At 36.2% G+C, this 14,004-nt stretch overlaps 1 protein-coding gene across 1 annotated transcript in view; it reads right to left on the reverse strand.

Annotated features, from left to right (window-relative positions):
- The window catches only part of LOC149786028 (E3 ubiquitin-protein ligase rnf213-alpha-like), a 374,561-nt gene that overhangs the window by 107,000 nt on the left and 253,557 nt on the right, over positions 1 to 14,004 (reverse strand). The window contains exons 61-64 of the mRNA XM_089978102.1: positions 11,858 to 12,204; positions 6,905 to 7,065; positions 5,746 to 5,967; positions 4,075 to 4,268 (exon numbers count right to left, since the gene is read on the reverse strand). Of these exons, the coding sequence (XP_089834228.1) occupies positions 4,075 to 4,268; positions 5,746 to 5,967; positions 6,905 to 7,065; positions 11,858 to 12,204 (924 nt within the window). The remainder of the gene's footprint in view (positions 1 to 4,074; positions 4,269 to 5,745; positions 5,968 to 6,904; positions 7,066 to 11,857; positions 12,205 to 14,004) is intronic.

Below are 14,004 nucleotides of genomic sequence, written 5' to 3' on the forward strand. Positions count from 1 at the left end.
AATGAGCAGGCAAGGAAAATGTAGGATTTTCTTGGGAATCTTATTTGCCTGATTCAGAAGGTTGTTAATCAATATTTTCCATACTTGAGGGGAACAAGCAGAAATTTAGCTGGCACACAAATTCTCTCACTTTTTTCAAAACTTTGAGTATTAAAGAGTTAGGGTAAAGGTGTATTCCTAAAACCATCCTAGATCTGGAAATAGGCATTCATTGTCCAGGCTTACAGATCTGGGACTGGCTTGATCAAGGTTAGAACTTGGTGTTCTGTTTTGTCACAAAGAGGTCCACAGAAGGTCAACTCCAGATGGTAAAATTTCACTGAAAATCGAAGCATGAACTGGCCATTCTACGTGGACTTGAATGTGATTTAACACAATGATACCACCTGAGAAAATCAACCAGAAAAAAGTGGCACAGGTCAGGGAACATGGTTCTGCTTTACCCTCTAATTAACTGATGACAGTTGAGTTGTCAGACACAATGAGACACATTTTCCATACAACATCTACAACAACTGAAAGGCCTCCAGTATGGCTTATGAAATCTGTATGCATGCCATGCTCCTAAAATGGCCAAAACCTACTCACTTCCTGAATGAAGGGCACCCACAGTCCACCCACTTAGTAAATGGTGTTGTGAACCTATCTTGTCTCCATTCTGATCTTGGATACCTCAATGAGTTGGTTGGTGTTCATAGTAAAATCTCATCAAGTTTCTACTGCAAACAATCCCTAATGTGCTTTTCATAATGAGAGTATTTATTTCTCACTAAAGAGTGTTTTGACTTTGTATGGGGCTCTCAGAGGGCATATCTAGCAAGACTCTTGACACTGGGTGGGGGTGAGGGAGGGTCATGAACCTGAACTGGAGGTCCTGTGAGACAATTTGCAAGACCCATGGGTTACAGTCTCTCCCATTCCTTGGTGAATTTACACAGGAAACCAGGAGTGAGCTCTGGAATGCAGACCTTCTGCAATGTTTATTTCTTTGGCAACCTGTTCCCAAACCTCCTCTGTATAATCATGGAAATGGTGGAAAATAACAGTTGTGAAATAAAAATGAGCATCTTCTGTTGGTGCAATTCAGGATAGGAATGCATGTCATGTGTACATGCTGGTAATCTGTAACAGAACTGGGGTTAGAAATGGTGCCACCTAGTGCCCAACACTGCATCTAGAGTCTGGGGCTGGGTTCCCACACCAAATACTGTAGATATGGATCACTACAGCTGTGTTAAGCATATGGTGATGATACATCCAGGACTGGTTTAGGTGAGCCACTGTACATAGACAAAACTACATACTAGTTTTGTTCCAAGTGGCTGGAAAGAACAAGTATGATCTGACATAGGAATATCAAGGCCATCAGTCTGTGACTATGTTCCTACACCAATATCAAACAAGTTCTTTCCCACGACTTGGGACAAAACAATTATGTGGATTTGTATTTAATAAATATCCCCTTTTTATTCCCACATTATTTTTAAAAAATTTTTAATGTATACTTTTATACTGATGGCATGAATTGCAGAACCTTATCCTGATATAGCAATCTCTCTGCCTCAAGTGACTTGGTCATGGGCAGCAATGCTGATAGCATTTAGATCCTTGCCAGAGTATTTATAAGCTCTCTGATTAGCCTGGGTCAGCTGTGTGGCAGTGATTGTTGCCGATCTTTTTTTAAGACTAGTGAGGGCAAACATCAATCTTCAGTTTAAATTTCTCACAAACCCCATATTTAATTTTGCCCACTGTTGTAGATACCTGTAACTGTATCAGAACAATGGCAACATATAGGTAAAGTTAGCTTGAGTGGGCTTGATATCATCTAACTGGCTTAAATAACCTAACTGTTGACGATTTTACTAATCAAACTAATGTATTAGAGAAGAGGTTCAAGTGAGCCTGATATCGCTGTCATAGCCTAAATATTCCAACAGCTAACCATGCAAACTATCTTGTATCTTTATCTCATGCAGAGTTTTGTCACAAATATGTATAAATTTTGCTCATAATCAAACTCTTCCAAGAACTTGGTGATATAAGACTATTCAACAACTCTGATAAAAATCTGGATTAGTTAGATTAGTGTGTTCAGAAGCAAATCTGATGCAAGATCTTCCCTTTACAAGTGTAGACCTTGCTTGTTCATCATTGAAGAAAACCCTGAGCCAATCATATCCAAAATCAACTCATTAATATGCATGGTCAGTGCTCATTATTGAAATGAGGAAGCTGCTTTAGCTCAATTGGCTAAGTATCTGATTCATAATCCAAAAGTCATGTGTTTGATGAACACCAAAACCAGATTGGGTCAGCTGCCTTGGTGCATTCTTGCGAAAGGCACGTAGCCACCATTTCCTCCACAAGATATAGCCCAGATAAAGTGCCGAAAGTGCCATTAAAAGCTAAAACAAAAACCATTATCAAAAACTAGTCTGAGCTCAGTCAATTACTCACCAACATGCACAGATTTCATTCATTACAGAGCCAAAGACCATGATAAGGTTACTTAACAGGTTTGGGTAAAATCTGACTGAAATTCAGTCTCTAGAGTTGTAACAAGCTCAGCAAATCAGATTAAAGATTAACTCAGATATTAGATTAGATTTTACTTCAAATCAACTCCATCCAACATCTGGATAATGTATATAACTATCAAAACAAATCTGAGACTAGTGACAAGCCCAGCCAATCGGATTCAAGATCAGGTCATTAATATGCAAGTTGGCATGATTTCTCAAAATATAACTGGAACTATGGCTTCCATGATTAGGAACAAGATCAGCCAATCAGATGCACAATGACCTCCTTAATATATATGGATCCAATACATTATTACTCTCTTCCAAAATACAGACAAGTTATATTCCAAGTCTGGTTAAAGTCAGATTATAGTTATGGTATTCATAGAGATAATAATCAGTTGCTGATGGATTTCTGACGGATGGATGGACAGACAATACACAACTAATGCTGGGTCTTACTACAAGTTCATTTGGCCTTAGTGCAAGGTGAGCTAAAAAAGGCTTCATAATGAAAGGTCAGTACTGTAAACAAAGATTAAGAATGCACTGACAAGATTACTGTATAACAAGACAACTGTAAAATATAGAAAAAGAAATATCAAAACTCATTTTAAAGTAAACTTTCCTAAAATATCAGAATTTTTCAGACCATGAGTGACTGGTAAAGACAGGTTGTACAGTATCATATAAAAATGTTTAAGTGACTATAAATAAAACTATTCTGGTGCATCAAAAACAAGTCTGGCATGATCTGAGACTATGATGATGTTCAATCAAAATGAGATCATAAATGTGGTCTCCACAGTGGTAACAAACTCACTATTCAGATGCAAGATCACTGTATTAATATGCATAAATCATGTTCATTGTTGAATTTGTCTGAGATCATGATGATATAAATTTCTTTTCCAAGTTTTATCAAAATCTAATCAGAACTATGGCCTCCAAAATTATAAACAATTACAGCCAATCGGATGCAAAATAACATCCTTACTATATAGGGATCCCTGGTACATTATTAATCTTTTCTAAGGCACTGATAAGTTATATTCCATGTCTGACTAAAGTCACAATAAATACAGTCTTCAGAGCGGTAACAATCAATCTGATGATGGACGGTAGGATAATGCATAGCTGCTGGGTCATACCACAAGCTCACATGACCTTACTGCTGGGTGAGCTAATAAGGTTGTATAAAGAAAGAATTGTAGACCTCACACATAGGGCAATCAAGATGGAACTGATTAGACTGTTGTATAACAAAGACATCTGCAAAATACAGAAAAAGAGATAGATGACTGCCCTTCAAAAACGATTTTCCTAACAAAAGCCAGAATTTTTCAGACTACAGGTGACTGGTAAAGACAAGTTATACTGTATCAGATAAAAAAAGTTTAAGTAAATGACTACAAACAAAACTAATCTGGTGCATCAAAAACTAGTCTGGCATGAAATTAAACTGGTCTTGTCATAATTCATACAATAATTGTAAACTTGCACCAAAGCAGTGTCTAGCTAAAAAAATAATCAAGATACGTATACTTACTTTGCTTGTAAAACAGCTTGATCCACTCTAGTTCCATTGGATGTGGAGTTAAGATCAAGTCCTTTTTCTACAACAGGTCGATAATTGCAAATCTTCTGTAGCCATTCAAGACGACTACCTGCATTGTTCAGATAGTTTTTGTCTGGAGGACTGAGCTGCTCAATAAGCAGACATAATCCAAGGATGGCAAGCGTCTAGGAAACAAAAATTATACATGGTAATAAATGAAAATGCTGCTAAACCTTGTTGTCACTATTTACTAGCTTTTTATAATTTAACACAGTTTGTGGATATATCTAAAGAATACCTTGAAAGATATCACATGAGTAACTTCGGTTTTCATTGCAAGTCTTCTAGTGAAAACCCTATGTAGATACAACCATCCATTCAGCTGAGGTAGTGCTAATATGATTTTCAAGATTTAAGACCAATAAACATAATAATGTCAACAGAACCTTACTGGCCATACTGGATTTCAGAATTATACCATTTTCAGCTCGAGTGATCCATACATCATAAAAAATCTTTCTGTGACCCCCCCCCCCATGTTGATATAACTATCCATTTAGGATGGATAGAGATAAAAAGATTTATTTCAAGAATATAATCAAGGAAATTCAAATTGTGATTATTTCAGTAGACAGAAATTATAAACAGTCCATTGTACAGTAATAACTAAGAGTAATTCATGACTGAATCATAAATAAAACAAGGTGCATACAAACTGAATTTGGGGCCCTGAATGGTAGAGTGGTTTAAAGTGCTCACTGTTCCGGATCACTGCCATCTCACCTCTGTCTGCGTGGGTTCGAGTCCAAGGCTTGGCTAGCGTGGGTATGTGGGAAAGCCTGCCAGTAGCTTTTCATGGGTCGGTGGTTCTTCCCTGGGTTTTCCAGGGTTCTTCCTCCACCAGTTATAATGGCCACCATGTATAGCCTATCTTGTGCTAAAAAAATGGTGTTAAACCCTAGAACAACAACAACAACAAACTGAATTTGGATTTTGTTTAATAATTGATTAAAAAGAGTGAAAGTGTATTTTTATGTTCCACCATGACAGCTGTAAGGGCATATGGTGTTACCCTTGACTGTCCTTCAAACCAGAACGGAGTTTTGCATTCAGACCATTTCAAATCATGTTGTGGGGCATCACATTCATAAATATATTTTAAGTTTTGTTATGTCTACTTCGTGTCTGTGTGTGGTGATGATATATGAAAATACTATGTTCAGGAGCTAGTTTTGTTTGAAGTCCATTAAATTCATCAAAGAAAACTGGTAAATGTTGTTCATTTATTCAAAATTTAATTACCAGTCATCTACTACAGGTTTGTTGCTCTTGATAGGTTATTTTCAACTGTATAATGTTGCTTACTTTAATCCCATACACAGACCAAAAAAATCAAAATTTGTCAAGTCTCAACAACCTGCCACCATTGCCTGGGTCACTGGCAGGTATACTCGTATCAAGTGTAGCAAGTCCATTCATTACTACTCTGTTTATTACCATATATTCTCACTTACATATCAAATCCAACTGCAAACTTTACATACCCAGATCTGTCCTTGCATAATGTGCCAACATAATAGTGCACTGCATTGTGCCATATTGTGCACTAAAAAGCTCTATCATTTAGTCATAAGTGTACTTTTGCACCAATTCAACACTTACAAATTGATCTGACACCAGTAGAAAATGATCTGGATTCTCCTTCTGCATTCTCCTGATGGCTGCAGCACACTCAGGCCACACTTGATTAATGCTCTGGAAATACCGAAGGTGTTGAACAATCTTGCTGTGACTCTCATGGATCGAGACAAGCCTGGCTAAGATGTTAGGGGACTTGTCCTCCAGCAATATGGCTGAAGTCTGCATGATGGCATTGTGCACCAGCTATAAAATGAGTTTGATATGATTGGATCGTTATTTTCGTTTTTTAAATTTTTTGATGCTTGCAAGTTCCTTACAGACACAAATGACTGGAAGTGATATGTTAAGCAAAATTTGTGGTACAGACACCAGTTTAAAAAATGTTCATAAATATACAAAAATGATAATTTGTAAGTGATTGGTAAGGATTTTAGAAAGTGCAGAAACAATAGTGAAAAATACAGAAAACAATTTGGTAGCTGAACCATCAATTTGCCACTGAACAATCCTGTAATTAGACATGTACTATTAAATAGTTTTAATTTAGTGACCTATACAATTTTCATTCCACTTCTTTATATATCCAATTAATTTTACATTTCATTGTGTTGCCTGAATTTCTACATATGATATTTGCACTAAGCGTGAACATTGTCTTTCACTTTCAGAAATATTAATGCTTTTAGTGTATTTTAGAATCAAAAGTCAACATAGCATGACCTTGACCTTGTATAGATGCTCATCAGACTTTCTTACAACAAGCTTGATTTCAATTCAACTGTAGATGTAATATTTCTAAGGAATAAGCATTCAGTCTGAATGATTGTACTCAAATGAAAAATTTATTTTCATAAATCTTATGAAGCAACCAAAAGAACTATATAATACCGCATTTATTTTTCAATCAGTGTCTGTCAAAAACAACTGGACTGCATTTAATTAGGTATACATAATATGAAGAACTCTGCACATGCATTCACAAGCTCTACTAGACAGGTTATTAATTTACAGGAAATACAACAAAAACAGATGAGACAGGTAGCCAACAGCAGAGAATACAAAGTTTTTTCTTTGAGTTACATAATCCTAAACAGAATGAGTTTAATAGCAGGTGACTGCCTTCTGCCTTATCATTTCAAAATGATATTCTGCATCACTGCAGACCTCTATGAACACTCACTTCATGTTCCACAGGTGACTGGGCATGATAGACAATGTAGGTAAAATCTTGAGCATACAGGAAACCAATGTCTTCTGAAGAAACACTATCCAGCATCTCAAGCTGTTGTCCTAGTTGGGTCTCCTTTACCAGACCTACAATTTTCTCCATCTTCAAGTGCACTGGAACAAGAACACAAAAATTGCGCAAAAAGAAAAAAATTTAACTGAACTTATTTTATTTACAAAATCAAATATTTCTAGAAAAAGAAATGACAATGGATGACATTCTTGATTTAGATAAACGAGATCATACAAAAGTTTTAAAATTTTATGATGAAATTCATAATTCTGACAATGTAACAAACATAGATTTATAGCAAGCTTATCACTGTACTGAATAAACCATATTTCAGTAAAATCAGTCCCCAAAACTGTACTGATACTGATGGATGGTTTAGGTATGATCTCACCCATTCATTTCATCATGCAGTTGGTGCAAACATATCTGTCTGCAAGACATCAGTGTACATTTTACTCACCACTTTTTTTGGCAATATGAACAGAATATTTCTGGGTCAAATCCTATGTTTGACAACTTGTAAATCTATGTGCAATAACACAACCCTACCTCCTTTGGCCATTTTGAATTTCATGGATTCATTTGGCTGTTCCATCAGATACAGCAACTAATCAGATGTGACCTTCACTCATTTGTTTATATGCAAGTTTTGGTTGCTTTGGTCATGTCAATACATCAAGCCTTCATGGATCTTGTCATGTGATTGTCACATGCATATTGGAAGGATGAATTAGTACATATAAGATTATTTCAAATTACCCAATACAGTGGATTTCTACTTAGTTCATTTAACACATGATAAAACAAAAGCAAAATAAACGGAAAATGGCTGATAATATTTATTCATTCTGTGGTGTTGACCTGAGTGCTAATCCAAGGAGGACTGGGTAAGCCATATGACCAAAACAAATGAAACTTTAAATTGAGTGACTGGACAAAGATACATCTGATTGGTTGGTGTATCTGATTGAATAGCCATGAAATTTCAAAATGTCACAGGAGGTAGGATTATGTTTTTCCATATGGACCTACAAGTCGTCAAACAGGATTTGATCTGGAAATATTCTGTACATATCACCAAAAGGACCCTTTGAACAACCATAATTCAATAGTCATAAGAAATACCAGTGTCTAAAATTTTCACTGATTAGTTGAATGAATGGGTGAGTTCAGGCCCAAACTCTCCATCAATATCAGTACAGGTTTCAGGGCTGATTTATCAGGCTATAAATGCCATATAGGAAAGCGAATGTAATTTACCACATTTACAACTTATAAGAAAAAATATACATATGTAAGATTCTAAATTTTGATAAGGAGAAAGGGAATACTAAATTCCATCATTTGACAATAAACATCATAATCAGACAAAGAAGCCAGGGTAGCCCAGCTGGCAGAATATTGGATTTGCAATACAAGGGTTGCAAGTTCAATACCAGCCCAGGCATGCCTCGGTCAGCTGCCTTAAAATGTCTTTGGGAAAGGCACTTGAATCCCATTTCCTCAGCATGATATAACCAACAATATGCTTAAAGTGCTGTTAAAACCAGCAAAAAGAAAAACAAATCAGACAATGGTACAAAAATAGTTCATTACAAGCCTACTATGCTGGAAAGAAAATAAATCAAAAGTGATTTGACTTACCAATAACACACTAACAACTTATATGATATTGGTACTAATATTAGTACCCCTACTTCATGGATGGAGTAATAACATGAGTCTATGTGTATCAATGGAGCAGTCAGGTGTGATTCACTCCTGGTGCTTTTTCAGCTTACTATCAAAACTTTTGAACATATTACTCACATACAGTGGAACCCCGCTATAACGCGCCCCGCCATAATGCAAATTCGGATATAACGCGGTCGTAGCATGGCTCCCGAAATTTCATATATTCATTCACACATGGAGAAAAAAAATTTGGAGAAAAGTAAAAAAAACAAAACAAAAAATTAACTAAGACTGACAGTCACAAACGAGAAGGTTTCAAGAAGAGGAAGGACAGAGTGACTCTCTTATTTTGTGTTAACAAGTCTGGCAGCGACAAAGTCAGACCTCTGATGATTGGAAAATCGAAAGCTCCCAGATGTTTTCATCATGTAAATATGAAGGCACTTCCATTTCAGTACACTAACAGCAAGAATGCTTGGATGAATAGCTCCATATTTGACAACTGGTTTCACAAAACATTCGTTCCAGATGTTCGGGCTCATTTACGAAAACTCAAGCTGGAGGAAAAAGCTCTCCTCCTGCTGGATAATTGCCCTGCCCACCCCCCAGCAGAAAATCTTGTCAGCAGTGATGGCAAGATCAAAGTTTCGTACCTCCCGAAAAACACTACGTCAGAAATCCAGCCACTTGACCAAGGCATAATTTCCGTATTTAAACAAAATTATCACCGTGAAATGATAAAGGGAATGGTAGCAGATAATAACGCATCCGTCGACACATCATTGGCATTACTCAACTTAAAAGAAGTATGTCACCTTGGAGGTAAAGCCTGGGATGCTATCACTGCACACTGCATTGAACGATGCTGGATAAAGGGTCTTGGGCCAGCTTTTACGCCCTCGACACAAAATGATAGTGACAATGAGCTTGAATTTACAGGATTCACTGAAGACGACGTACGTTTAGCAGAAGAAGCACTCAAAAAATACGAGCACAGTCATCATGATATCCTTAACTGGTATTCAGTAGATGACATCTGCCCTATATACGAACACATATCAGATGACGAAATTGTTACAAATGTCAGCAGGAAGAATGAAGCTGCACAATCAGAACCTGAAACCAGTGACGATAATGATAACGATGACGATGGCACCCCAACTCCCCCACCAAAAGTGTCTGAAGCAGTAGTACATTTAGAAGCAAGTTTAAGGTGGCTGGAAACACAAGATGTTGACAGCGTCAAAGTCCTTCAATTAAGAAACATTCTTGACTTTGCTAGAACCCAACAGTTCGCGGCAAAGAAGCAAACGTCATTGGATATATTTTTCAAGAAATGATGAAATTTAAATTTGGAACCACACTGACTTTGCACTTTGCGCAACGATTAATTTAGCAGTTTTCACATGTTTCTTTTGATGTTCACAAAATCTGAAATAAAAGTTATTTGCACGCTGAAATCATGCGTTGATTGTTAATTATTCTTGCAGTTGTCGCATATGATAAAATTTTAGCGGTATGAAATTTGTACATACACCGTATGTAGACCCGGGAATAGCTGCATGCAATGACCGTACGATATCAGACGGCAAGTAAATGGTTTCAATATTTTGTTCATCCTATATTTTACACGACGAATTCAGACTATTACAAAATTATTGAATATTTTAAATCTGTACGATTTTCAATGAAATTACATCCATTATGGATGAACTGCATGCCACGATGGCACGGTAGCATACGGTGTTGATACACTTTTCATGATATAGCGATAGTCTGGTATTATCGGTCAATCTGTATTATTGTTCAAACAAATAAAAATTAGTAAATGTTTTTAATGCACAGTAATAACCTATAAATATATTAGCCATCGATTATTTTGAATATATCTTAATTAATGCATTCCAGTTAATATTCATCTGATGCTGACTTTTGATCATTGTACATGTATACACGTATATGTTCTCGGAAAAAAAGTTAAATACTGTAAAACCCCGCATTAATGCGACCCCGCTTTTAACGCGATCCGATTTTATGGACCCTGATCATCACGTTATAGCGAGGTTCCACTGTATACTGAAGAAAATTAAATATTCCTTGTATTACCTGAGTTGCTGCATATCATTGTATGAATATGTGTAAAATATTGTTTACCTTCTTTTTCTGATATTTTCTTTTGAATCCTCTGCGATATTAGATCAATTGATAACTACTTTCAGCCTCATTTATTTTTATACCATATAAGGACATTGCTGCCTTATTTGGAAACATAAACAGATCACAGTAAATAAGGTATGCATTGAGAATGTATCACAGAATATCCAAATATGGCATAGCAAGCCTTCTCTGGAAAATAAATAAGTTCAAGAATCTCATGTTATCTGTCATGGTGGACAAGGTATAGTTAGCGTAAACATTCCAATACAATTTACCAGATATAGATTTAATAATGTTATCATTAGCCAAACTTCCTGAAAAACAGAACTCTACTTTGGTAGTACATTTTAAATACAGTCATTGTTTTGTCTTTTGACATTAGTGTTTTTTTGTCCATTGTAAGTACAGGATCAGATAGTGGAGGCAATGACATCATAGCTAATACAATGTAAGCATGATGTATAAACATTTTACTACATTTAATCAATTGGGAATGCATAATGAAAAGAACGTCATAATAATTAATACACATTTCATCTAACTCTTACTAAGCAAGAATGACCACCAGCTTAAGTTGTATTCTTTATAATAAGTATTCATGCTTCTATTGCAGGATTTCAATAAATTTAACATGAAAATGTCATAGCTATAGATATAAGGCAAACACATATGAAGAGTTTTATTTCCAGCTTATAAAACATAGAAAAGATGTCTTTAGTATTTTTTTTATCCATATCAAGAACTTATTGTATAGAGCAACTTCAAAACTGGTTTGAAAAGGCCCTTTACTCCAAAGAAGTCTGAAAGTTTAATCAGGTCAGGGTCATTTAACTGTTATGATAAACATGCCTATAAAATTTCATCTATCTAAGGTAGGCACTTTATATGAAATTGTGCAAGGTAGCCAAGGATAAATATATGAAGAGATGAAATGGACAGACAGGTAGATACACAAGTAGTTGAGACCTGAGCCAATTAATATGCCCCACAGCATATACACTGAAGGCATGATAACGAGCACATATTATTTTCAAATATAGGAATATCCTACAATTTTCTTACCTTCATTTTCTTCTTGTTTTTCTTGGGCAGTTCTCCAGATGCTATCTATCTGCTCATAAATCAACCAGGAGAAGGGCATCACTCCAGTAAACATCTGACCTTCACATCCTGTTGTCTTAACAACAACCTCATTCAACTCCTGTTGCCTAGTAGGAGACTGAAGGTCAGAGTACTGTAGTTGAATGGCACCTGGGGTGTTGAGAATCTGAAGCCATAACCTAGCTTTCCAGTCACCAGAAGTGATATGACTGTGTATAATGTCCAGATTATGGTTTGTATCGATGTGGGCAATAATTCCAGCAAGTATTGGGGAGATCTTGGATTCAAGATATTGGATGCAAGCTCGTCTGGAAAGAAAAGGAATAAATAGAATGGTGATGCAAAATGATAAGAAAATGAAGCCAAAGTGAGAATTCCAATTTATCAAAAGTATCCCAAAAATATAAAGTTACCAACTGGCATGTATCTCTTTATGCAGCCATTGTGTTCAAGCTCCATATGGCCAATGTGCCCCAGGTGGCCAAGTGGTCTAAGGTGCTAGCCTTTGCAGATCACTTACATCTCACGTCTGAGTGGGTTCAAGTCTTGGCTCGACCAATGTGGTTATGTGAGAAAGCTTGTCTGGACATTCCTGCAGGTTAGCGTTTCTTCCCAGTGTTTTTCTGATTTCTTCCTCCACCAAATATATTGGCTACCATTTATCACGTGCTGAAAAGTGGCATTAAATGCAAATAAACAAACAATCCATACAGTCACATACAGGATATATCAGCTACCATATATATGGTGACTGGACAATAAACAAAACAAGGGAAACTAAAAAATCTAATATCTGTTGCCTCCCCTGAATGTGTTTACAGGTTAATGCCACAATTTTTCTTTCCAAAATTGATCAAGAACATGCCCGCTTGAGATTTTTCACATTTGCCCAGCAGCCAAACACAAGAATAGCTGGCCAAGAAATCTGGGACAGCAGGATGCTTTCTGTTGAAATTTCAACAGATGCCATTAATTGTACATTTAAAGTTTCTGTTTTTGTATTACTTTCCAAATTTGATGGCATATTAGCATCATTTGTCCGATACTGAAAGGCCTTTTGGCCATGATGCTTTCAGTCAAAATTGCTCAACTTCTGTTGTGTGTGTGATTTTTTTAAAGTTCTTTAAATATTTTTTAACTTTTAGCAGTGTGGGCATTATTTGATGGCAATTTGGCATTATTTGTAAAAATTGTAAAAGGCGGTCAAGCAGCGTATAAAAGTCACCAAAACATCCAGCAAGCCCACAGGACCAGTAATCAGAAAATGTTACTAGTCCTTTGCATAATAAACTGGCCCTACATTTTATCATACAAGAAGAGAAATTGTAGTCAATGACTCAATTCAGATAGACATCAGTACCAGACCTTAGGTTATTTATATGGAAATGTCTAGTTGCATCGCCACCATGTACCAACTATTCAAAAATACTATTCACTGGGCCGCCTTGTGCCCACAACAAAAAAAGACTATCACACAGCGATTGGTGAATGCATTGGGACTGAGTCCAAAATGTTCCACATGCAGACATTGAGAATCAGCAGACGCATGTGCTTAGATGCAGAATAGTCTTTATTTGGAGTTAAAACAATTATATGAACACAGATTAAATGTAAATTATTTATTTTTCCATCTAAACCAGATTCACCAGTGGTCATCAGAAACAGGTCACCATTATTTATTTTTCACTTAGTTTATGTTTTTTTAATATCATAAAAACATAAAATCCGTAGATTAAATTTATGCCTAAATATCCAACTGGCCAGATGGATTGGCTACTCATTTTTGTCCCTGTCTGCCACAAAATTGTCTGGCATTGGACCACTGGCTGGTGGCAAATTTGCATGCTGCATTCAAGGAAAGATAATTACTTTCAAACTTGGTAAAATGCTGAGAGGTTTTAGAAAAGTGGTAATTTTAAGTCTGTTTTGATAATGGCAGCCAAATCTGATGGTGAACTGGCATTAATTATACAAGTCTGAAAGTGCATCATGCCAAAATGCTTATATCAAATTCGGTCAAACTGTTGAGCAGTTTTTGAAGATCAGTTAGTTCAAGTTTTTCTATTCTTACTAACTGCAGCCATATCTGATGGTGGATCGTCATTATT

This window comes from Sinohyriopsis cumingii, chromosome 12 (assembly GCF_028554795.1).
Source record: "Sinohyriopsis cumingii isolate HCF-2022 chromosome 12, ASM2855479v2, whole genome shotgun sequence".
Lineage (NCBI taxonomy): Eukaryota > Metazoa > Mollusca > Bivalvia > Unionida > Unionidae > Sinohyriopsis > Sinohyriopsis cumingii.